General features: G+C 34.4%; 1 protein-coding gene across 1 annotated transcript; it reads left to right on the plus strand.

Moving 5' to 3' along the window:
- Positions 1–11292: 11292 nt before the first annotated feature.
- LOC117324502 (protein lap1-like) lies at positions 11293–27824 on the plus strand. Its single transcript, XM_033880395.1, has 12 exons — positions 11293–11400; positions 12045–12304; positions 12968–13041; positions 13368–13520; positions 14978–15143; positions 15551–15620; positions 16551–16662; positions 17297–17351; positions 18057–18217; positions 19017–19138; positions 19384–19548; positions 22096–27824. The coding sequence occupies exons 2-12, from the start codon at positions 12047–12049 to the stop codon at positions 22242–22244; spliced, it is 1485 nt and encodes a 494-aa protein (XP_033736286.1). The 5' UTR covers positions 11293–11400; positions 12045–12046; the 3' UTR covers positions 22245–27824.
- The last annotated feature ends 170 nt before the right edge of the window (positions 27825–27994 follow it).

Below are 27994 nucleotides of genomic sequence, written 5' to 3' on the forward strand. Positions count from 1 at the left end.
TGTATCTTATCAAAAGTGACTGCACCAAACGCATGGATTTGTTCACGTAACATTAACGTTTAAAGATTATCAATATATGAAAAAATGGCGACAGTCTAGGGTGTTTAGATTGCGAATTTACAATAAACAATAAGTTATAACTCTACGCAAAACTTATTTTGCTAGGACGCTTAAAATCGCCCATACCAACGCCATACCGACTCCATACCAACTCCATACCAACTCCATACCGACTCCATACTAACTCCCTACTAACTCCCTACCAACTCCATACCAACTCCATGCCAACTCAATATCAACTCCATACTAACTCCCTACCAACTCCATACCGACTCCATACCAACTCCATACCAACTACATTACGACTCCATACTAACTCCATACTAACTCCATACCAACTCCATACCGACTCCATACTAACTCCCTACTAACTCCCTACCAACTCCCTACCGACTCCATACCAACTCCATATCAACTCCATATCAACTCCATACTAACTCAATACCAACTCCATACCGACTCCATACCAACTGCATACCAACACCATACCAACTGCATACCAACTGCATACCAACTCCATACCGACTCCATACCGACTCCATACCAACTCCAAACCATCCAAACAATAAAATGCTACATTACCACCAGGTTCTATGATATTTCTTATCATAAACTTCTGTTTCACCACCATTATGCTAACATTTCGTGGTGTTACCATATGATTTATTTATTGTGCTGTTGAGGATTATTTATGCTAATCATTCTGGACCACCTCGGCGGGTATTCACAAAAACCTTCCTATGCTGAAACATAACATCTGTGTTCAACCAACCTCCTTTAAACTCGCTTAAACTATGAACTAGCAGTTTAAAAAACAACCCTAAACATCGAAAATATTTTCATTTGGAGACTCTCCCATATCCCTTCAAATCCTCGAGAAAACGCACAAAATATGTATTTAAACATGAGTAATGAATGTTACAATATTAACTTTTGAAAGAATTTTCAAATAACCATTACGTAAATATTTCGATACAAAAGTAATCCGATAGCTGGTTTGATAACATATATTTTACAAAAACACCATTTTTTTTTGCCTTTCTTTTTATTTTTAACAAAACCTCCGAACTCTGTCGACTTAAAGCATATAAGATTATCAGACCTTTAGGAATATGATGATCGTCATATTTCTGCTTATAAGTTAACAGTTTGTACCATAATAAGAGATTGGTACAAATTGGTACATTAGTTTACAAAATGTTTGAGGATCGTCGTGATAAACATCAGATACGCCGGAAAAGATCATGACGAGTAGAGTTTAACCACCTCAGGTGTACAAATGTGTTACATTTACAATAAACCTAGATTGTTTACATATTGAGTCCTACCACTCCCTGCTGTAAGCATTTTTTATACAATCGGTCGAGTGATTGAAAAAGTGTTTTTGTCAGCTAGCGAATGTTTTTTTGGATGACAACCGACAAAATACCATTGAACAACCATATTCGAAGTGCACAGGGCTCAAATTAGTCATTCACTAAAACGGCCTCCTCTGATAAACCAATTGGTATTATTTGAGTGGTAAGATCCTAGTTGGAAACCTAACCATGTTTGCGAACAGGATTTACATTAATACATTTCAAAATTTACTTTTCTCAGTAACCAAAATGTCTAGACCCAGGAAAATACATTGGTAATTCAGGTGATGATTCCAGAAAAGGTTTGTAAAAAGAAATAATTTCTACACATTTTTTAGCGTTCAAATCTGTTACAAGACTCAACCAACTTTCTATCAATAACCAAAAAGCCTAGAATTCGGATATTTGGCCAGTAGGTCCCTAGAAACAGAAATGACCTTGACTTATACTCAAGGTTAGAAGCCTCTTATCTTGGTATTAAGTGGAAGATTTTAATAGTTAATTTTGTATCTTATGCATCTCTTGGGCCTCTTGGAATTTTCCGAATTTTCCTTGTGGGATTTTTCCATCGTTTGAAATATTCCGTATTATATGGTTGTTTGATCAACAACCTAGATGTCCGGGGAACTTGACTGCATTTCCCTTTATTATCATAGTGTATACCCTCATACGATTGTGTCACTATAGGCTCCTTCTGTAACACGTAATCTTAGAGAGATGGAAATTGGTTTTCGACAGTAACGGTATTTTTCTAGCGCGCTTCATGGAAATTGCCTCTGTCCAGTTGGCATTCATATTGACTATGAATGCCAACTGAAAGTCTTTCAATGCTTATATTTACCATCTGCGATTTTTTATTTGTCGTGCGATTTTTTTTTTGAAATTTTCAAATTCAAATTTCAGTTGGCAGTTCATAAGCTGGTGAACTCGCAACTGAATTGGTAGGGTTATATAGTGGCAGTGCCATACAATGGTAAATATTGATCAATGAAGACACGATTATATATCGTTGATCAGAAGAACCATGGATCGCTACACAATAAGATAATATTTATATTGTATATGGATAGCATAATAGACTTCATACTTTTGTTTATATTCATATTCCTACAACATTATTAGTTTACCTGATGTAATTTTTTTTTTTTTACAAAATATCCTACTACAATTTGTTGATTCTTACATTTTAAAACTCGGGGCGATACATATATTGAAAAGTTGGGTACAGTAGTCAGGATAATTAACCTTCAAGGAAATTGAGGAATACATATAAATCATCAATAGATCAGTGCAACTCGGGTGTGTCGTATTGTTATAGATCACAAACAGTGATATAACATTAATGTTTTACTTGTTGGCTTTAATCAGTCGGGGACATACAATACTACTTTATTAGTATCAACTGTTCGATATAGTTAATAAAGAAATTGAAATTGAAATTGATATTAGATAAGTCTGACGTTCCCTGCTGAATAAGCGCTGATACGCCAACAGTATTCAATCTTAAAGAACATGAAAGAGCTGCATGTTTTGATCGACACTTGTTCGGTCCTTTGTTGCTTATACCACAGACAGGATTTTGCATTCGATTTATGAATGATTGACTTTTCAATTTAAATATGTTAGAAACAATTACAAAAAAAAAAAAAAAAAAAAAACCGTTATACTCCAACAATTTTGAATAAAAACTTCAACGTATGTAATATTTGTATGATCAAATGATATTGATGGGCAGCATAAAAAGTCATTAACGTTCAAATGGTATTAAACTGCAAATAGAGGTGAACATTGGCGGATAAGTTAAGATCTTGTAAGTGTTCATCCATTTAATAAAGTACAAGGTTATTACATATTCTAGTCATGTGTATCGAAGTCCGCTTGTCACGGTTTATTGAGCTCAGACGCCGATATTGATTAAAAACCTGAAAACAGTAGAATATGTCGTCTACACAGCGTGACATTTATGTATTGTACATATGACACACCACTGGGATAATGAGAGTAAAGGTATCAACATTTAGTACGATAAAAACATCCTATCTGGTAACTTCGGGTATGTATGGTTAGCTGATTATGAAACTCGGAATATTGTAGTTAAAATGCCCACAAACCTTCCGGTTTTCAGTAGATTCTATGGAAGCTGTTGTCGTCAAAATATTACGTAGAAAGGTAAGACAACTTAAACAAAGTTTGTATTGTAAAATTATGTCTACATCAGCAAGAAAAACAGCCGTTGGACACAAACAAGACAAATGCTTTAAACAAGGAAACGGATTAATTGTATGTCCCCAACAAGGGCTATATAATTATATAGAATAGGATGATTATTCTTATCTCAAATTATTTGGATATTGCTTCCATTTGAAAGGGTTGTGAAATACATGTGACTGACATATTTGTTTTATCCATAAAGATAATGATAAAGGATAAGGCATTACTACCAGTTAACATAGACATGAAGCGTCACTATTTTACATGATATGACGTTACTTATTTGAAATTATATGACATCCTTATAGTCTTGACATATTGTGTCACAAAATATATGTAATACACCCATACATTTCAATTAGTTGTTTGGTATAGTAATTATTAACATTATCCGCTCTGCTATTTTAAAATAGCGACGTTTCATGTCTATCAATAATGTGATAACACCAAACATCTCTCAACACTGCAATACATCAGTCAACATTGTTATACATCTGTCAACATTGTTATACATCTGTCAACATTGTTATACATCTGTCAACATTGTTATACATCAGTCAACATTGTTATACATCTGTCAACATTGTTATACATCTGTCAACATTGTTATACATCTGTCGTCAACATTGTTATACATCTGTCAACATTGTTATACATCTGTCAACATTGTTATACATCTGTCAACATTGATATACATCAGTCAACATTGTTATACATCTGTCAACATTGTTATACATCTGTTAACATTGTAATACATCTGTCAACATTCTAATGACACTTTTGTGACAACAATACAAATTTTATAATTTCAAACAATAAATGGATCCACGTCTATGTTAACAGGTAGTTAATGTCTTATCCTTTATTATTATCTTTATGTATTTCCCAACCCTTTCATATGGAAACAATATCAAGATAATTTGAGATAAGAATACTCATCTTATTCTATATAATTATATAGCCTTTGTTTGGGACATACCATTAATGCTTTTCCTTGTGTAAAGCTTTGTCTTGTTTTTGTCTAACGGCTGTTGTTGTTGTTCCTGCTGATGTAACAGCTGAGAGTATCAATGCGTTCTTATTCGGGAGACATGGGGGAAAACTAATGGAGAAAACATCGAAATTGTTTATTTGTTAGGCTACCGGCCAGAGCACCAACCTAAAGTGGACCAAGAAGCAGGTCTCCGTGGCGATATTATACAGGAATCGTTTATAGACGCATACAGTAATAACACATACAAGACTATTATGGGATTTAATTGGGCTATTGAGTATTGTCATAAAGCAAATTACATCATGTTTGCAGATGATGACACTATCTAGTTCTTCCAAATATCCTGATATATATCAACAAACTTTATAGATCCAATAATGCCAATCTGATGGTAGGGTTCGCATACTTCCATGAAAAACCTCACAGATACACTTCATCAAGATGGTATGTGACTATAGAGGAATATCAGTACGACAAATATCCTCCATATCTCACAGCCGGCGCATATTTAGTGTCACGAGAAGTCGCCGATAAATTGGTGTTTTCTTTCCCATATGTTAAGCATATTTGGATAGATGACATATATATCAGTATTGTAAGTCTGAAGCTAGGGATATACCCACAACATGAACCCAGATTCAACCAACCGTCTTATTTACTTCACACAGAAACAAGAAATATGGTTTATCATGATTTCAAAACAAAGGAAGCTTTTATAAACGTGCAGAAGTTTCTACGTGGCTTTCCGACAGATTCGCCTTCGTCAAAAATGTGTCGGTATTCCTGGAAATGTTTGGCTTCGATATTACTATAAAAAAACTAACAATTTGTGTGGTTTTTTGGAGGTTTTTTTTTGTTTTAATTTAAACTTAGCTCCCATTCCAGATCTCCGATTAATGTTTACGTGGCTTTGAAGTGCATGAAGTGCAGTTGGAATATCTAGTCGGACAAAGTGTTCGTTTACCAACCAGTGTAAAAAAACGCAGTGTAATGAACCTGGTTCATACAATTAACCGAATGGTCAACATTTTTCTTCTTTTAGATGAATTTCGTGAATTTATGAATAGGCTTAACTATGGAGAGTGTTTACACAATGTATGCACATTCTAGTAATACTACCATATATACTAGATGTACACCAACACTGATTTTTTCTGGTCAGCTTGCAAGTGGTAGCCATTATCAAATGTACCATTCGACCGTATAAAAATCAATGTTGATATGTCTGTTTATGCCGTTGATGAATTATATTTAGCAAATTAAAATACATTTTTCCGATCTTCTTTTAATCTTTTGTTTTATACTATAATCTATCATTTTCAGTTCTATATGGATTTATTTAGACACGATATATTAGCAACTTTCGTTACAAAGAATTGGTTAGATACAGTAGTCAAAAGGAATTAAACTACTAAATATAACAAATTCATATTTGTGTCAGAACTTATGAACTGGTTTGATTGACAAAATTTTAAAACTATGAGTGAAATCAGAGAAAATCAATGCATGTATCAAGAATCGTTCGATTCTATCAAATTGTCAATAATAGATTTCAAATGATGTATTTTGACATTTTAATACGATAGTAAATTTACATTCATTGTAGACAGCTTTACATCAATTTTACAAAACAAAATCTATCCCAGATGCGTATCGTTTCTTTGCGACTTTCATCGCATAAGCTTTATATAGAAGAGGGCCGGTATCGTAATATCAAAATGACGAATAGGTTATGTCGTTATTGTAACCAAAACCAAGTAGAGGAAGAGTTCCATCTTGTTCTTATTTGTTCACTATAAGTTAAAATTCGTAAAAGGCTCCATAAAAAATTACTGAAAACGTCCTTGTTCATTCTAACTCATCCAATTGCTATATAGAGCTATGTAATTTTGGAAAGTATTTGCAATCAAGCTTGTTAATACGGTTGAAATTCCTACCTGTGGTATAGATCGATATCATATTGAAACGTTTATCTGAATTTATACCTATATATTGTTTTCCCATTCCATAACTATTTACAAATTGTTTATTTGCTCTTGAAAACAGTATTTTTATGTACTGAACTTCAGTTATGCCTATTGCTTCGACCATTCCTTGACTACTCTTATAAAATGTATATATGCTATTCAATGAATGTTATATATAATTTGGTTTGTTTGGTTTGTTTTTGTTCAACGTCCTATTAACAGCCAGGGTCATTCAAGGACGTGCCAGGTTTTAAAGGTGGAGGAAAGCCGGAGTACCCGGAGAAAAACCACCGGCCTACGGTCAGTACCTGGCAACTGCCCCACGTAGGTTTCGAACTCGCAATCCAGAGGTGGAGGGCTAGTGTTAAAGTGTCGGGACACCTTAACCACTCTGCCACCTGCTATATATAATGTTATATATAATGCTATATATAATGTTATATATAATGTTATATATAATGCTATATATAATGTTATATATAATGCTATATATAATGTTATATAATGTTATAACCCTATCACCTATCACGCCTATTGTTGTGTCCATCTCCTAATTAAATATTGTATACATGCTGAGGAAATTGATGTTTTATGTACATACAGTGTACTTATCAGCCGTAAGGCTTCAAGTTGAATAAACTATTGAACTATACAGACCTGAGAGCATCTCTAAGATAACAAGACAAGTACCTATAACATCCATCCACACATATTATGAATGCTGCAGTCTGCGATTCCGCCTATACGATTATCTGGAGCCAGTAGATACAACAAATCATACTATCATACCATCTACAAACGTTTGTACAACAAGCCATACTATCATATCATCTACAAACGTTTGTACGACAAACCATACTATCATATCATCTACAAACGTTTGTACGACAAACCATACTATCATATCATCTACAAACGTTTGTACGACAAACCATACTATCATATCATCTACAAACGTTTGTACGACAAACCATACTATCATATCATCTACAAACGTTTGTATAAATTAGATACAACAAACCATACTATCATATCATCTACAAACGTTTGTACGACAAACCATACTATCATATCATCTACAAACGTTTGTACGACAAACCATACTATCATATCATCTACAAACGTTTGTACGACAAACCATACTATCATATCATCTACAAACGTTTGTACAACAAACCATACTATCATATCATCTACAAACGTTTGTACAACAAACCATACTATCATATCATCTACAAACGTTTGTACGACAAACCATACTATCATATCATCTACAAACGTTTGTACGACAAACCATACTATCATATCATCTACAAACGTTTGTACGACAAACCATACTATCATATCATCTACAAACGTTTGTATAAATTAGATACAACAAACCATACTATCATATCATCTACAAACGTTTGTACGACAAACCATACTATCATATCATCTACAAACGTTTGTACGACAAACCATACTATCATATCATCTACAAACGTTTGTACGACAAACCATACTATCATATCATCTACAAACGTTTGTACAACAAACCATACTATCATATCATCTACAAACGTTTGTACAACAAACCATACTATCATATCATCTACAAACGTTTGTACGACAAACCATACTATCATATCATCTACAAACGTTTGTACGACAAACCATACTATCATATCATCTACAAACGTTTGTACGACAAACCATACTATCATATCATCTACAAACGTTTGTACGACAAACCATACTATCATATCATCTACAAACGTTTGTACGACAAACCATACTATCATATCATCTACAAACGTTTGTACGACAAACCATACTATCATATCATCTACAAACGTTTGTACGACAAACCATACTATCATATCATCTACAAACGTTTGTACGAACAAACCATACTATCATATCATCTACAAACGTTTGTACGACAAACCATACTATCATATCATCTACAAACGTTTGTACGACAAACCATACTATCATATCATCTACAAACGTTTGTACGACAAACCATACTATCATATCATCTACAAACGTTTGTACGACAAACCATACTATCATACCATCTACAAACGTTTGTACGACAAACCATACTATCATATCATCTACAAACGTTTGTACGACAAACCATACTATCATACCATCTACAAACGTTTGTACAACAAACCATACTATCATATCATCTACAAACGTTTGTACGACAAACCATACAATCATACCATCTACAAACGTTTGTACAACAAACTATACTATCATATTATCTACAAACGTTTTTACGACAAAACATACTATTATATCATCTACAAACGTTTGTACGACAAACCATACAATCATACCATCTACAAGCGTTTGTATAGATACAACAAACCATACTATTATATCATCTACAAACGTTGTACGACAAACCATACTATCATATCATCTACAAACGTTTGTACGACAAACCATACTATCATATCATCTACAAACGTTTGTACGACAAACCATACTATCATATCATCTACAAACGTTTGTATAGATACAACAAACCATACTATTATATCATCTACAAACGTTGTACGACAAACCATACTATCATATCATCTACAAACGTTTGTACGACAAACCATACTATCATATCATCTACAAACGTTTGTACGACAAACCATACTATCATATCATCTACAAACGTTTGTACGACAAACCATACTATCATATCATCTACAACACGTCGGGATATGCCAGGAATAACAAATTTTAGGATGGAATGATCAATTCTTTATTTCCAGAAGTTGCTTTGCGTGTTGTTTTCGAACACTGTCAATTCGGAGGGTCAGATATTGTTGCTGCAATGAATGGCAACATATCCTAATTTATAAGTCTCGCGCTAAAGGTCTCACGTATCTAATTATTTCATTACATGTTATTTATAGTTTCGCTAACAGAAAATGATGGCATCGGATGAATTTAATCCCACATAAGCGTATATCTGTACTCGAAAGTCAGTGACCATGATGTGAACAGTGGACGTGGGAACCACCACCTGGGGACTTATCGCCTTTATCCATACATGTTGTCCTATGCCATTCTATTTCCTGTGCGATGTTTTTTTTGCTCTCGCTCTCTTTTTTAACATTACTATTTCTTCACGTACATGTATGTAGGAAGTACCTATTTCATATCTTCATTACTCAAGAAAATAACAACAAGCCTTAAAACATATTTTCTATAGGGACTTGGTTCGGGCGAATCAACAGCTGATACACTGTACCATCGGGAAGCATTGACGGAGGCGACTGATCATGACCAAGCTAGAAGTTTAAAGAATATTTTTATCCTGCAACTGGCACGTACCGCCTCGTCGGAGTATACCTACCACATATGTTTTTTGTCTGTATTCGGCAGTGACGGAAAACAGCTGTACTTTAGAATCTTAACACGTGCGTCGATTCGTCTGACTTATACTTCCAAGTGAAACAACGTTTAGAAGGCGAACATATTTTGAACGTTGTTGATTGGTCCTAGGCTCGGTTATAAACGGAACAAGGACATTAAGCCCCATCAATCAACCAATCAACATTGTTGATACCGTTTCACTTAAAAATGCTAATTTTTGATGACTGATGCAAGATAAATAGCATGCATGGTCAGTATATTATATATATATAAGCTGTATTTTGGCTCGGTACAGAAGGACAAAATTAAGTGGCTTGCCAATGCAAGGCTCTCTACTTTGTCTTTCTTTATCCGTCTCGCCAAAATACAGCTTATATTTTAAGACAGTAACAATGCATTCTCTATATACATGTATAATCAGAGACTTGTATAATATACAGCCGAATAACCGGAGGAATCTGATTGACATGCCTTTAACTGACCTCCAACAATGAATATTATATATTCTATACATTTTGTAGTTTAAAGCGACATCTGTTTTTGAAATTCAGATTTATTTTTTCATCTGTGTTTTGTCTCTTGTATAAATATCGTTTTTTTTTTTAGAAATGTAAAGGCAGTAGCATTTAGAGTAAAGTTATGACGTATAATACTTGTTATATTGTGGCCGTAGTACTAACTACACAGGTCTGCTACAGTAGATATACAGTTTTGGTTTACACCTGTGCAATATCCATGATCGGGGCCTGGGCTGATAAGCCTTGACACGATGAAGTGAATTAAAACATAGGCCTTTCTTATCTTATTACTGTCGTAATGGATAATTGACTGGACACAACAATACTTATCATACATCAGCAATCAGAAAATAGAAAAGTCGTGTATGCACAATATATTATTTGTCCAACATGATAATGTTTGAGATGAGGGTCATGGGCTTGATAATAACATATAACTTAAAAGCAACAGAAACACAATGAAAAATAAATAATATTTTTCTGTAAACTCCAGTATTACAATTGACCTCTACCAAATGCATGATATAGTTAGCTTTATTTTGGCCCAAATCGCAGGACTTCCATCGTTTCCGCCTCCGCATTCTAGAGCACCCTTATCTCTCCGATCCGCAATCCGGGTTTTACTTTCGGTTTTAATGTCGCAAAGTAAACAAAAGAAAAATTGATACACTATACACATATATCTTTTATTGTAGCATAGAAAATCAATAATCAATTTAGATCATATTAAGATAACAATTATATAAGATCTAATCGGTATTTTATATTTGTAAAACAGCAGAACAAATTTACGACTACCGGAAGTGATTACATTTTTTATTGATCAACATTTATTTACAAATGAAAACATGTCGCATTGAAGAAAGGAAGATATACAGAAAATCACAAAGATGACCGTTCGCACGTGTCCACATCTGCGGGTATGTGTTTTAATGTTGATATAAGGACTTCTGTATTTAAGCATTAGATCACATTTTTACATTCGATTCCACAAATACGCAAAGCGAGAATGAAATCGATATCATGAGATTTGACAGTTGTTTGATAAAAATTATGTTAGAAGAAAATGGAGCTTAGACTAGATCGTTTTGAAATATACATTGCTTCATCACAGTTGATTACAGTTATGTTATAGCTTATATACATTTTACTATTTAATAATCAATATCAGATAATGGGTTTGTAAAATAGATAATAAAGCGATATGTCGCTATATATAGCGTTAAATAAACATGTGGCGTGCCTAACATGATAATGATCAGTACGTATTCTATTGAAGCGGAACTGGACCAGACCGATCATCCGTGACCAGGTAACTCAATTGGTAGAGCATCCAGATAAGACCAACTGAATATGCTGCGTAATATATCTGAGTTATAGTATACACTGTACATGAATGACATGCTGGATATACATTTTCCTTAATGTTCTTCGTGTTCAGGGGTTTTAAATTTGTCGCCAGCAGTCCACAGCAGTAGAATGAACACATATTTTTACAATAAATTTCTCAGCGATCGATTAAATGTAACACTTTTTGACATCATTTAACGTATTTCTGTTGCAGTAATGGCCAGTTTCTGTTACCAGTACCTGTCCATCGTAGCCAATGACTTCATCTTCTTCAGCGGGGATGTACAGACCACCACTATAGCAGTAGCCATAGCAAGCTCTCTTTGCTACTCAATAGTGTGGGCTATCTACTATGTTGTACGCTTGGCACATCCTCAGCATCAAAGGGAAAATGGCCGTAGGAAATCAGCTTCACCTCTTGCCTACTTACCAAATATGGGTGCAAAGTTTACCATTAAAAGACCAAAAACTCCTGTGAGTTTAATGTATGTTTCCATATTGATGCAGTAGCAAATCACTTTCCAGAGATTTTTTTATTTTATCAAAAAAGTTACTTTGCAACAGAATGTTCATTACATACCCTGGCTACACCAGAAAGAAATCTATTTTCTATCAATATATACACACGGATGTTATACCAGGAATTGAAAATGGTGTGACAGAATGTTTTCCCTTTTTATTTTGTCCTTCACATTCTGATATTAAAACATGTCAAAATGACAGTACCAGGTATTTTAGATTATGTGATAAAAAGTATCATAAATTTCTTTCCATTTCATATGAGATTTTATGAAGCTTGTCTCAAAGTTTTAATTTTTGTTTGTCCAAAGCTTACAAAAATAAAAACGTATGAATTATTTCGTCAATCTCATAATGATATGAAATAAAATCATGTTTAAGATTCCATGTAACAGAAGGTGAAATCTAGATGCAGGAGAAGTTATTAAGTGTTTTTTTTTATAATATATTCATTTATTTTATTTGCATCACACACTTTTCAGTTCACTTGGACCAAATTGTTTGTATGATGATGTATATCTTAATCCTATTTCAAAATGTAAAATTATGGATATGTTTTATACTGTTATGGAAAGATGTCTCAAAAAGAAAATTGAGATTTTGTATGGTTTATTGTAGACAACAGGTTTGTACCAAGACCTGATCAGATTTGAGACTGTACTTTGTAATCAAGTGGAGGTGCCTTGTGTCAGGTAAACATACATGTGTTATTTATACAATTTGAAAATCAAAGTTAATTTTCTCTTAATTGTGTAAATACAATATCAATCACCAGGCTCAACTCTTTCTAACTATACTAGAAGCCAGTGCTAGATCCCAAAACTAAACTGACAAATAATTAAACACTTTGACTACCTTGATTGAAAGTTCTAAGAACACGTAATTACGATGTACATGATCACGGGTTGGAATACTTTTGAAAAAAATGCATGTATGTATTTAATTTTTCACCATATTGTATTATGACCATCATTTTGAGAGTGACAAACATATTTTGTGTTCCCAATTTTTTTCACAGGTGCAGTAAAAACTTGGCAGACCCCCAGTGCCGCTTTGTGACTTGTAAACTGTGTTGTTTCTGTCCCGAGGCCTGTGACATTCACAAGCGTCCCTGTGACCTTGAATGCCGTCCTTGTGATCACCTTAGTGTTATTACAGAGATCAACCTCAGGTGGGATTTTGTTTGAGGAGAACGATGGATCCAAATTATCATCAGTCCATTATTTTTTGAGGGAGACAAATTTTTTTATTTTTTTTTATGCTCAGATATAGGCTCTGGTAGATATATCTAAATATTATATGGATATAGTCACAACGTTAATGCATATATCTCATTTATATCTCCTAATTATACTATTAAGATAATTTTACATTTCATCTCGTTAACAAAGCGAAGCATTCTTAGAAACTTAGTTATAGTCAGGGATCAGTACGTGGTAAACCAGTAAATAACGCTGACAGAACACTGACTATAGTCGGGGAGACAAAACCTAGTTATAGTCAGGGATCAGTAGGTGGTAAACCAGTAACTAACGCTGACAGAACACTGACTATAGTCGGGGAGACAAAACCTAGTAATAGTCAGGGATCAGTAGGTGGTAAACCAGTAACTAACGCTGACAGAACACTGACTATAGTCGGGGAGACAAAACCTAGTTATAGTCAGGGATCAGTAGGTGGTAAACCAGTAACTAACGCTGACAGAACACTGACTATAGTCGGGGAGACAAAACCTAGTTATAGTCAGGGATCAGTAGGTGGTAAACCAGTAACTAACGCTGACAGAACACTGACGATAGTCGGGGAGACAAAACCTAGTTATAGTCAGGGATCAGTAGGTGGTAAACCAGTAACTAACGCTGACAGAACACTGACTATAGTCAGGGAGACAAAACCTAGTTATAGTCGGGGATCAGTACGTGGTAAACCAGTAACTAACGCTGACAGAACACTGACTATAGTCGACGGGGAGACAAAACCTAGTTATAGTCAGGGATCAGTAGGTGGTAAACCAGTAACTAACACTGACAGAACACTGACTATAGTCGGGGAGACAAAACCTAGTTATAGTCGGGGATCAGTACGTGGTAAACCAGTAACTAACGCTGACAGAACACTGACTATAGTCGACGGGGAGACAAAACCTAGTTATAGTCAGGGATCAGTTGGTGGTAAACCAGTAACTAACACTGATAGAACACTGACTATAGTCGGGGTGACAAACCTAGTTATAGTCGGGGATCAGTAGGTGGTAAACCAGTAACTAACGTTGACAGAACACTGACTATAGTGGGGGAGACAAACCTAGTTATAGTCAGGGATGAGTAGGTGGTAAACCAGTAACTAACGCTGACAGAACACTGACTGTAGTCGGGGGACAAAACCTAGTAATAGTCGGGGATCAGTTGGTGGTAAACCAGTAACTAACGCTGACAGAACACTGACTGTAGTTGAGGAGACACAACCTAGTAATAGGTGGAGTCATGTAGGTGGTGAACCTTAAACTATCTAAATCATGCCCCCCACACCAGGGCCAACCTGTATGAAATCTTGGATCAAAGTTTTATTAGTGATGTTAATAAATAAGTTCAACTTAGTTATGGCCTATATACATGTTTCTTGTTTTAGTGAGTGCCAAATCAGTCAGTGTCCAGAAAGGATAGGTTATTTTGGGTCTCAGTTGTCGCTTCTAAATCTATCCAGTAATGACCTTGGAGAAGTACCAGAGGAAATTGGCTGTTTGCGTGGCTTGAAGGAATTTTATTTACAGAAGAATAGCATCAAAACACTGCCAGTGAGTATTATTGGACTTAAATTTGAGGCTATTATTATAATCATTTTACAGTGGAATACTCTGTATGATAGGAAGACATTATTTAAACTTAACTGAAGACATGCAAACGGTGCAGATTTAAAATGTACCATGTTAAAACATATATTACACTGTGCATGTATCATGGTTAAAAATATATATCACTGTACCATGGTTAAAACATATATTATACTGTACCATGGTTAAAACATATATTATACTGTACCATGGTTAAAACATATATTATACTGTACCATGGTTAAAACATATATTACACTGTATCATATATCACTGTAGCAGTACATTGTAATTGTTTGAGGTGGTTACATGAGTTCTATAAATTTAAATACTGAATATTTACTTAATATCATGTACTATTAATTCAACAGGCAACACTAGGATCTTTGACAAATCTCCAGATACTGACGGTCTCCTCTAACAAAATTACTTCTTTACCAGGTAAGTGTCCTGTCTGATTTCCCTGTCTGTATCTTTATTATCGATTCAGCCTTCCTTACATGTAGTTGTATGTGTGTCCTACCATCTGTCCCTCCGTTCCAATTTTCAGATGAATTTCTTATTATTTCTTGTTTTTCTTTATATTTGTTGTTTTCACACAAAACAAGATGCTTATAACCAAAATAGTTGTACGTTTTTTGAGCTTTTGACCTTAAATCTCATTCATAGAAATTATTGTTTCTGGAGCCTACTTTATCCCTGTTTCATGTACAGACATCTTACTTAGTAGTACATAACTTATGTAAATAATCACGTGAAGATGCTTGCTGTTTTATATACCAAAAATGGTCATTGAAAATTCTGACCTTTTGACCTTTGATCTTTTAGATAAAAATGTCCAGGGGCATATTTTGTCCATTGTTATATTCATGGATTATCTCGCTCTAGGTCATATTACCTTGTTACATTCTCCTCCCTCATTTTTACCCAATGTCTAATTTCCACTTCAGTATATGATTGCATGATAAATATCAAACTGGCAAATTGTAGTCAAGTAATAGTATCTTAAGTAATTTATCAAACTGGCAAATTGTAGTCAAGTAATAGTATCTTAAGTAATCATCTAAAGTCAATTTTGTTGTTTATTTCCGCAATGGCACTACATTACTGTATTTAATCACTTAGCTGACTGCTATACACAAAAAGGACTACTAGTGTACAAAAATAGGGATACTATACAATAGTAGGGCTACTAGGGAAAAAAATAGGAGGTTCTAGGGTACAAATACGGGGCTACTAGGGATATCCACAAAATATACAGTACATTATCACAAACTTGTTTCAAAATAATGCCCATATGATATTCTTATTATAGTTTATTGACAGTTTAATTATTGGTGTTAATCACTGTATTCTCATTGTCTGTTTTAGATATTTGGTTGTCGTTATCCAGCCTACAACATCTAGATGTCAGCCATAATGAGATCAGTGGTGTGCCTGATTCTGTACGACATCTAAGGCACCTTCACACTTTATTGTTACAGTAAGGATTTTATCAACTGTTCAGTTTGACAAAGTATGTGTGTAAGGTATCTCATACATACATGTACACGAGATCAGAGTAGGAAGTGTATCTCAACATTCAACAGCTTCAAAACTTAAAGTAAATATTAAAACTCACACCAAATCATACATACACGTGTACATCAAAAAGAAAAAAAAAATTCTCTGATCTTACATTGCTTTACATACAAGTATCAGATGTAATAAGAGGGGTACATCCCTAATTCTTGTAGTGCTGTTGTATTTCACTGATTCAGATAAGATATTTTATTTTTTGTTTTTGGTTTTGCCAGAAAAGCATATAATAGTACAGAAAAAAACTTTCAAAGTTTCTAGTATTTTCCAAGATTATCGCAATGATATATACAGTGCTAGGTTTATTAGCTCAGATGGCATCAAGTACCAGTGAGCTTATGGTTATGTTGTGTGATTGGATGTCCATCTTCTGTTGTCTGTCGTCCTTCGTCCGTTGTCCATCGTATATATATAAAGGAAACCAAAAGATCTAGGGCAGAGTGGTGTAAAGTTTCCTCATATAAATGACCTTGACCTATTTTATTGCATTAATTTCCAGAAGACAAGATCTCTGAAAGATGAATTGTATTTTTTTTCAGGCACAACAAATTTACAAGCATTCCAGATAAAATATGTCAGTTAAAAGAGCTACAGGTTTGTATATGTTTATATTGTGGTGGCCCCTGTCAGTAAGATAATAAAAATTGTCACTGATTTCATATCCCCCTACCTGTGGTTTAATCCTATTGTCTGCACATGGTAACAGTAAAATGGTTGTCTACATGTTAAGATATCTCCTAATTCCTATCAACAGATTTATATGATACATTGGAATTTTCCAAATAGCGAAGATATCTCGTATCTCCTATACAAAAAGAATACCACCTTATACAGCATTGTACCACCCTGTGTAACCTTGTACAACCGCATATAAAGGGCTGCAGACTCCCCTAACTTCACCTCTTATGAGTTACGACTTAGTAACGAAATCGGTCAGGTGTTACATAAAGTGGCCGACTTAGTAACAAAAATCGGTCAAGTGGGCTATAGCGTTAACGAAACCGGTCAGGTGTAACGAAATCGGTCAAGTGGGCAATAGCGTTAACGAAACCGATCAGGTGTTACATATAGTAGACAATATGGTTCCCTTCACAACATGCACGTTGGTGTCTTTTTCCCAGTCAAGTTGTATTTGTATCTCCCACAGATACTCTTGAGCTGTCATACTTAGATTTACAATCTCATCCCTTGACTCCTGATCATAAATTGTTTGTAATTGCCTTTAATCACTGTTTTGCATTACTTTTTCAACGATACATAGTAATTGGCTGTATTGAATTTAATAATTATTTCCTTTAGAAACTAGATATAAGTGATAATTGTCTGGACAGCGTACCAAATTCTCTCGGAGGTCTGCTGAGACTTCGGGAGTTCCTTGCTTCATCCTGTAACCTCGCTACATTCCCAATGTCCCTGTGTCAATGTCCCAGCCTCCGGACCATCAATCTGTCAAATAACAGGTAAGTATAGAATACCAGATACATTCCCAATGTCCCTGTGTCAATGTCCCAGGCTCAGGACCTATATAATACCAGATATATTACCCTTGTCACTGTGTCAGTGGTCCAGCCTCCGGACCTATAAAATACCAGATATATTATATTACCCATGTCCCTGTGTCAGTGGTCCTAACGGTCGATAAGAGAGCACGTCATTTATCAAGTTTGTAAAAATAAAATTGAGATTAGAATCTGGATACTTAGCAATGATTACTGCACACCTTAAAATTCTGAAACATTCCTACATGGCAGATTGAAAGTTTATATTTACATTTACTTTCACATTGTATTTACAAAAAGAAAAGTTTTTACTAAAAATGAAATCGATGAGACATGTAAGATAGAAACATTTGTTCTACAGAGAACATAACAGTTTTTCTCATCAGTTATTATATGTTGTAAGAAGTTATGTTATAAGAAGTTCAAACAAAGTAATTGAAAATATGTGTTAAAAGAGGCAATGATTCCATCCATATTATGATAAAGTACCCCACCTAAAATAGACAGGTGATCCTGGTGACTAACTAATTATATCATATCCATAATCCACCTTGTTGTCTTTACTCCATTACATGATTAGACTGGCTGACGATTATTTGACTCTAACCAGCCAATCAAAATGGCTGTTTCAATAGGACTCATTCAGATCTCCTTATGGTAAAGAAGTGATAGGTGAGATATGTAGATAGAATTTAATGAGATTGGTCATTATGCCAGGATCTGGTGATAGCTGTAATAGTTGTATCTTATTTCCTTTCAGATTAAAATTGATTCCAGTTGAAGTTGGTCGAGTAGGGAACCTGAAGGAGTTAAACGTGTCGAGTAACTGCCTACAGTACCTGCCCGCTACATTACATATCAATCAGCTACATGTTTGTGATAGTACGTTTACTATATTAAATCAATGACATGGTGGTGTAAGACTATTGTCTGTTACTGAAATATTGCAATATTTTATGATTGTATGATTGCATACCAAATTTGCATTGCTAAAAATAACAATGATGAATTTATTTTTTTTCCATTTTTAAAGAGTGACAGATTTTTTTTTTGTGTAATTCTATATCCCTGTGTTTCATAAATCATGAAGTGTTAACCATTAAAAGTACAATGCTTGGATATTACAGTTTCAGAAAATCCATTCCTAACGGAGGCTGACAACTCCGATGTCCAGTTGCTGACCCAGGGTCCTTACGATACTGGGAGTGTTCCTACTCTTTTTGAGTTGGCCTTCAGGACTGTAGTATCTGGAGACAGCTATGATCTTACAACATTACCACTGATTCTACAAGGTAGGTTGGCTGACACGTGTAACTGTTTTGTACTATTAAGGATTCCCATACCACTCATTCTACAAGGTAGGTTGGCCGACATGGGTAACTGTTTTGTACTATTAAGGATACCCATACCACTGATTCTACAAGGTAGGTTGGCTGACACCCCATACCACTCATTCTACAAGGTAGGTTGGCTGACATGTGTAACTGTATTGTACTATTAAGGATACCCATACCACTGGTTCTACAAGGTAGGTTGGCCGACATGGGTAACTGTTTTGTACTATTAAGGATACCCATACCACTGAATCTACAAGGTAGGTTGGCTGACATCCCATACCACTGGTTCTACAAGGTAGGTTGGCTGACATGTGTAACTGTATTGTACTATTAAGGATACCCATACCACTGAATCTACAAGGTAGGTTGGCTGACATCCCATACCAGTGATTCCACAAAGTAGGTAGGCCGACATGTGTAACTGTATTGTACTATTAAGGATGCCCATACCACTGATTCTACAAGGTAGGTTGGCTGACATCCCATACCACTGATTCTACAAGGTAGGTTGGCTGACATGTGTAACTGTATTGTACTCTTAAGGATGCCCATACCACTGATTCTACAAGGTAGGTTAGCAGATAAGTGTAACTGTATTGTACTATTAAGGATACCCATACCACTGATTCTACAAGGTAGGTTGGCTGACATGTGTAACTGTATTGTACTATTAAGGATGCCCATACCGCTGATTCTACAAGGTAGGTAGGCTGACATCCCATACCACTGGTTCTACAAGGTAGGTTGGCTGACATGTGTAACTGTATTGTACTATTAAGGATGCCCAAACCACTGATTCTACAAGGTAGGTTGGCTGACATGTGTAACTGTATTGTACTATTAAGGATGCCCATACCACTGATTCTACAAGGTAGGTAGGCTGACATGTGTAACTGTATTGTACTATTAAGGATGCCCAAACCACTGATTCTACAAGGTAGGTTGGCTGACATGTGTAACTGTATTGTACTATTAAGGATGCCCATACCACTGATTCTACATGGTAGGTTGGCTGACATCCAATACCACTGATTCTACAAGGTAGGTTGGCTGACATGTGTAACTGTATTGTACTATTAAGGATACCCATACCGCTGATTCTACAAGGTAGGTTGGCTGACATCCCATACCACTGGTTCTACAAGGTAGGTTGGCTGACATGTGTAACTGTATTGTACTCTTAAGGATGCCCATACCACTGATTCTACAAGGTAGGTTGGCTGACATCCCATACCACTGATTCTACAAAGGTAGGTTGGCTGACATGTGTAACTGTATTGTACTATTAAGGATGCCCATACCACTGATTCTACAAGGTAGGTTGGCCGATAAGTGTAACTGTATTGTACTATTAAGGATACCCATACCACTGATTCTACAAGGTAGGTTGGCTGACATCCCATACCACTGGTTCTACAAGGTAGGTTGGCTTACATATGTAACTGTATTGTACTATTAAGGATACCCATACCACTGATTCTACAAGGTAGGTGTGCTGACATCCCATACCACTGGTTCTACAAGGTAGGTAGGCTGACATGTGTAACTGTATTGTACTATTAAGGATGCCCATACCACTGATTCTACAAGGTAGGTTGGCCGACATGTGTAACTGTATTGTACTATTAAGGATGCCCATACCACTGATTCTACATGGTAGGTTGGCTGACATCCCATACCACTGATTCTACAAGGTAGGTTGGCTGACATGTGTAACTGTATTGTACTATTAAGGATGCCCATACCACTCATTCTACAAGGTAAGTTGGCTGACATGTGTAACTGTATTGTACCAAGGAATCCCATACCACTGATTCTACAAGGTAGGTATGCTGACACGTGTAACTGTATTGTACTATTAAGGATGTCCATACCGCTGATTCTACAAGGTAGGTAGGCTGACATGTGTAACTGTATTGTACTATTAAGGATGCCCATACCGCTGATTCTACAAGGTAGGTTGGCTGACATGTGTAACTGTATTGTACTATTAAGGATGCCCATACCACTGATTCTACAAGGTAGGTCAGCTGGGCTTTGGTGTACTCAAGGATAGCCTGTGTAATTGTTCTTGCTTTGCTTAGATAATTTTGGTCTACAACTTGGCTTTCTATTCTTCATACTTTGTAATTATATCCTAGTTTCTACCTGATGTGTTTAATTTTATCCAAAATTTGACATGCTATGAGCTTTTAAATAGTTTTTAATGAAGGTCAAAATTAGCAGGTTTTTGAGTGACTTTTAGGTCCACTTCCTTCAAAGTGGGGGTAGGGCAGATGTGTTTACAAATATCCTTTAGTATTCATTCATTTGTATTAAAAACTATTCAATTTGAAAATCATTATAGTCAAGCATTCCGGCACATGTTGTTGCTTCTGTATTTTAGATATTTCATGAATTGATTGTATTGCATGTTTAAGTTTTACTGTCTTAACCCGACTTAAGCTTTATGAATCATCAGAAGTAAGTGCTGTAGATATGCGAGTTTTGTTACCTTTACAGAAACTGTTGGAGAGAAGAAGACGTGTACGTCATGTGGCGTGGTATTCCTAAACCTGTACCGATCCTCCCTACACTTCCGACAGTTTGCACACAGTTATGTCCCCTTCCTGTCCCAACTCTGCTCAGCTGCCTGTGCTGTCAATTCATGATAGGCTCCAAGACCTTAGTAATTCGGAATACATCTGAACTACCATACCAGGTTTGTTTACTGATGGGAAAAAAAGTTTCATAACTTGCTAGATCTTGCCTCAGCATCATACATTGTATATAAAAAAAGACTTAATATATCTTTATTTTAATGATATCGAAAGTGTTAGTGACATATCAATAAACCGTTTGTTTTAATCATTTTGCCATATTTAGACAGATTTCTTTTATTGAAAATATTTCAGAGTGTCATTTTGAACAAAGATTAATTTTCAAGAGCCTGATCATTTTGAGAAATATGGATGCATGGAGATCTATACTCCAGAAGTGGTATTAATTTAATTACATGTGCTTAAACACACTGTGTAGATTAAAGTAAGTTTTAGGGTTTATGCTTAATCAATTAAAACTCTTTTTAGAACACTTTCCAGAGATAGAGAATTAAAATAATTAAGGTTGTTTGTTATGGAAAAACTGCATGTTAATTTGAAAGAAATTTAGAACATTTTTCTAGTTCTTTTTATTTTGCAATTGTATCCAAATGAATATAATGTATGTATCATTTGTATATGTGTCACCTGTTAGGTCACACCTAGATTTTAGGTGAATTGTTGACTGAATCTAATTTTTTTCAAATTGATGTGAATTTTTTCAATTTTTCAGACTTTTATACACAAGCAGCTTTTAGCTTCAACAATAAATTAAGAATAAATCTATGTATACATCAGCTGTGCTGCACTGTTGTGAAGTTTTAGTATTTTATATAAATGTATCATTTTAATTGGCATTTTTAGGTCATCAGAGATTTTCATTTGGCATTTTTAGGTTACCTAAGACAAAGTCTAAGATAACCCACTGCGACCACTTTTGGTCTGGCGTTGTGCATCGTAAACACAATTAAAAATTTTTACTTCTCATTAACAAAGACTCCCAGAGTCATTATATTGGCCAATAGCATGCTGGATGGAAATGCTACTGGAGTTGTTCAAATGAATGACCTTGACCTACTTTCAAGGTCACAGGGGTCAAATATGTTCAGATCCTTAAATGACTTCTCAATAACCAAGAGGTCCAGGGTCATGATATGTGGCCAGTAGCATGCTGGGATAAAGGGCTACCAAAGTTATTAAAAAAATAACCTTGACATACTTTCTAGGTTACAAGGGTTAAATGTGAATCTTTGAACGATTTCTTCTCAATAACCAAGATGCCAATAGCAATAATAGGCCAGTTTCGTGCTGGGATGAAGGATTCCCAATGGTGTTCAAATGAATGATGTTATTGTACTTTTGAGTTCATAAATTAAAAACATCATCTATCAGTATGTATTTCAGGTGACTGTTAAGGTCCATGGGCCTCTTGTTTTATAATTCAATAAAAGGTTGATAGCGGGCATATTATACAATGATTTTTCATAATTTACGTATCAATGTTTTAATTTTACCATGACTCTATATTTATACATGTAGCTAGTTTACAAGGTGAAGATTGCTCAAGATAAACATTCATCTGATGAAATAATTTCTCTCATTTGCTGATCTTATAAAACATCAGGGGATATTTTCAAAGTTTAAAAGTGTATTTCAAATGTTTAGATTTAAAGATATAGATATATTTTGCTTAAAATGATTCTTTTATCAATGAATCATTGAAGTGATTTATATCAAATAGAATCGATTATAAGCTGTTTTCATGATAAATTTTATAATCTATCTTTATATTTTACTGAAGATCATCAGCTGGCTTCTTCATGATAACAATTTTAGATATAAATCATTGGTATTCAGACATTTGCCTTCCATTGTTGACCAGTTATATATTTTTAGTCCACCATTTTGTTAAAGCTACTATCACATGTGTGCATGTATTTTATCAAACCATTTTATCCAAAGTAACTGATAATATTACGGTACAAACAGAGGTGTACCAGAGAAATTATTTTACTTCATACACATAACCAAGATATTAATGGTTTATTAATGGTTACTTTTTATCATAAATGAAAAAAGAATTTTATTTTCTAATGGACAAGTATTCTAACAATTAAAATGATTCAAGAGCAATTTCACTAAAAGTTGTGAATAATGTTTGATCATTATATACTTTGGGAGATTGATGGAAGAGAGGTTCAGCATCTTATATTTGTTTTGAAATGAAGCATTCCTAATTATAATATGCTTTGACATCTGTCATGGTTGATTAGTTTGATAGTTACTGGTTTACCGTCTACATGACTCTTCCTCACCAACTATAGCTTGGGTAGTCAGTGTTCTGTCAGCGTTGTCATGGTTGATTAGTTTGATAGTTACTGGTTTACCGTCTACATGACTCTTCCTCACCAACTATAGCTTGGGTAGTCAGTGTTCTGTCAGCGTTGTCATGGTTGATTAGTTTGATAGTTACTGGTTTACCGCCTACATGACTATTGCCAGGCTTCGTCTCACCAACTATAGCTTGGGTAGTCAGTGTTCTGTCAGCGTTGTCATGGTCAATCTCACCATGCCTTCAAGTCACCTGATTTTCTGTTAGTGGACGTATATATATCCTTGTGGTTTAATTTGTACAGATACATGTAATATACAGTATTTATCTTACAATAGGCCCGGGGACCAAAACATAGTTTCTGAAAGTCAGGGGTAGACTTAATACAGGACAATGAAATAGTATTTGTTGGTAACTCTACTGAACAGCTATAGACATGTCTGGATCGACACATTACCAGACAGGTGTGTTATTTTCGAAAAAAAAATTATAAAAAAATGGTCTCAATAAAAGTCAAGAATACAAAATGTTGTTATTCTGTTGTATTCTCATGATAAGATGTCTGAATCACAGTGAATTGATTTCAAGATATCTAAAAAAAATTATGTAGTTACAATTTAATAGGACTATTGACATAAATATCCTTTTTTGACTCTATTTGTTTCAAACTTCACATTCCATATTCCTTATTTTACACATGGTGCCAGTATAAAGTGAAAGAAATTTCAAGCATATAATATACACACAAAATAAATACAAATTGAAACTAATTAAATCACATATTACTTAAATAACTTGATTTATTCAAGAGAACAAGTTAAATATGTAATGATCAATACATTACAATGCCTTATTCAATGCTATTAGGCATTAAGCAGTCTAGCCAAATGACAAATTTTTTGTAGGGTTGGAATTTTTGATGTTTTTATTGACATTCCTATATTAAATTGACCATGAGAGAATCTTTTGCATGTTTGTTGAATTACTGTGTTTTTAGAGGTTGAGTTAAAAGGTACTGGTCAGTTTCATGATGTTTATGTGTACCAGTTGGATTCTCCATTGATTAAGGGGAGACAACTGGCTGTTGCAGTATAGAGATGTGGTTATAAGATGCATAAAATGTTGATATGTCCTACATAAAACTCTACACATATCCAGTTAGGGTATCAGATGCTGTTTTACTGGCCAAGTTTTATATACACTGAATTGTTACAATAAAAGGATTTAAAATTTGGTAGGCCTATATTTCAGTTAAGTGTCTTAAACAGCATAAAAAAATATATAGAACTATTTGCTTCACTTTTTTTAAGCAGGAAAGCTGAATTCATTTACCTTGTTACAAATATAATTCAAATAAATGTGTTATTAAAAATTTACAAATGTTTCCATTATATGACCACAAAATCGCCTTGTAATGAATTTGCACATTAACCATACAGACACAGCTAATATGTATACAAAATACTTCACCTCATGTCAGATGTGACATTTTGTTTACAGGAAAAGCTGACAGTGTATAATTTCCGGTTTAATTGAACCCCTTTTGTTTTGAAGATTTTCATAAGATTTAAGGTAGCAATGTTTCAGTTTCGCTCTAAGCTTGAGTGACCATCAGATTTTTTTACCCTGATCCTGTATTTCAAACAGGTTTCCCTTTTTTCCTTTTTTATTAACTTGTTATTTTTTCATTTGTAGAATAGTTGAGATGATATGGTGCTACATTTTGATATCTAGTTACTTGGATAGACTAGCTAGATCAGCTTTACATACATAATTCTAATTCTAGTCCTGTTTATTAATTTTGTGTTTTAACGAAAATCATACATACATATTCTTACCTTCTAAGAAATAATTTCCCACTAAAATTTCATATGACAATAGATGGTCCTTTCCGAGATAAACAGTCATGAAACATGTTTTAAAAAGAAATATATATCCACCAATATAATGAAATGTTGGGGATGAAAATTGATTAGATATAAATCAACATGGCTGAAACTCCTATATTCTATAATTTGGTGTTACATTTTAAAGTAAATAGATCATTAACTTAACATACCCCTCCCCTGGTATATATAATAATTACTTTGGGGAAAAACTTGTAAGATATTCTTGGAGTAATATTCCTTTGTAAGAAATAAAACAATATAACAAATCAAAACTGGTTTAGCTACATAATGCTATGTACATAATTCTGCACATTATTCGGAAATTACTTTTATCACATAATGATCAGGAGCTTGTTATAATAAAACGTTTGTTTGCTACACTTAAGTGGGAAATTAATTACTTTTATCACATAATGATCAGGAGCTTGTTATAAAACATTTGTATGCTACACTTAAGTGGGAAATTATAAACTACATATCCATTCTTTATTTTTACATTAACAGTGTAATTCATGTAGATCAGTATTTGCTGTTGCTACTTGTTTTTAGCTCACATTATTTGGCTGGTAGGTTCCTAGGATAGAGCACCACAAAGTGTGCGAAAAGAAATGACATTAACCTAGTTTACGGTCATGGGTCAAATTTGGTAAAACATTCAAAGGACTTCTTTTGATGAACTGAAAGGCCTAGAATCAATTTCTTTTGATTAACTGAAAGGCAGAGAATCATTGAAGAAGTAAATATCAGAGCAAGTGATGTAGGCCCATAGGGCCTCATCTTATTTTTGTTTTATTTCAATTTACAAAAAGCAAGGCCACTTCCAATAGTTCATAATGTTTCTTGTGGAAAGGTAAAACAGTTGTTATACAGGTACCATGTTTGTCCTCGAGAATGAGTGATTATTGTCACTAGTACTGACTAGGGTTGACTTCTGTAGACGTTATCTCTACATGTATGTTGTATTTGTACTTTGTAAGTAATCTAAACAGAATGTTCTGGTAATATTTGCATTTGAAATGTTAGGGTAAGATTGTCCCCAGAAATCTTTGTAATTTTTTTTTAATGAAATGAAAGAAATAAAGATAAAATTGTTACAGAAAGTTCCCTGGTTATTTGTACACACGGTTACCTTAGACAATAGGAGACATTAAACTGCTGATTCAATTATTTACGACTGAAGATAAAATGTGTACTATCCGTCTTGTAACAAACAAGTGTTGCTTTTCTCTGCTAGTGTTATGTGTAGTAAGCTTCAGTCTACATACATTACTATGCATTATAACGCTGTTGAAATCCAAACAGGTAGTGCTCTATACATTGTGTTGTTGTTTACATGTATTTCTATAGATGGCCTCAGGCCTTATTGTTGTATCTTGTTATTTTTCTTCATATAAAATGATGACATGGAGTAATAAATGTGATGAAAAGATATATTTGTGTTGCATTTTATTTTTACATTATTTATTTGTAGAATGTGTAAATTATTGTATCATATAAAATTCATATGGGGGGAAAAAGTGATTGCATAGAACTTACCTTCATAAACTCTGATATATAAATAGTCAACATGATATTTATTAATAACTTCATTAAACAAGATC

The sequence above is a fragment of the Pecten maximus genome, chromosome 3 (assembly GCF_902652985.1).
Source record: "Pecten maximus chromosome 3, xPecMax1.1, whole genome shotgun sequence".
NCBI classification, from domain to species: domain Eukaryota; kingdom Metazoa; phylum Mollusca; class Bivalvia; order Pectinida; family Pectinidae; genus Pecten; species Pecten maximus.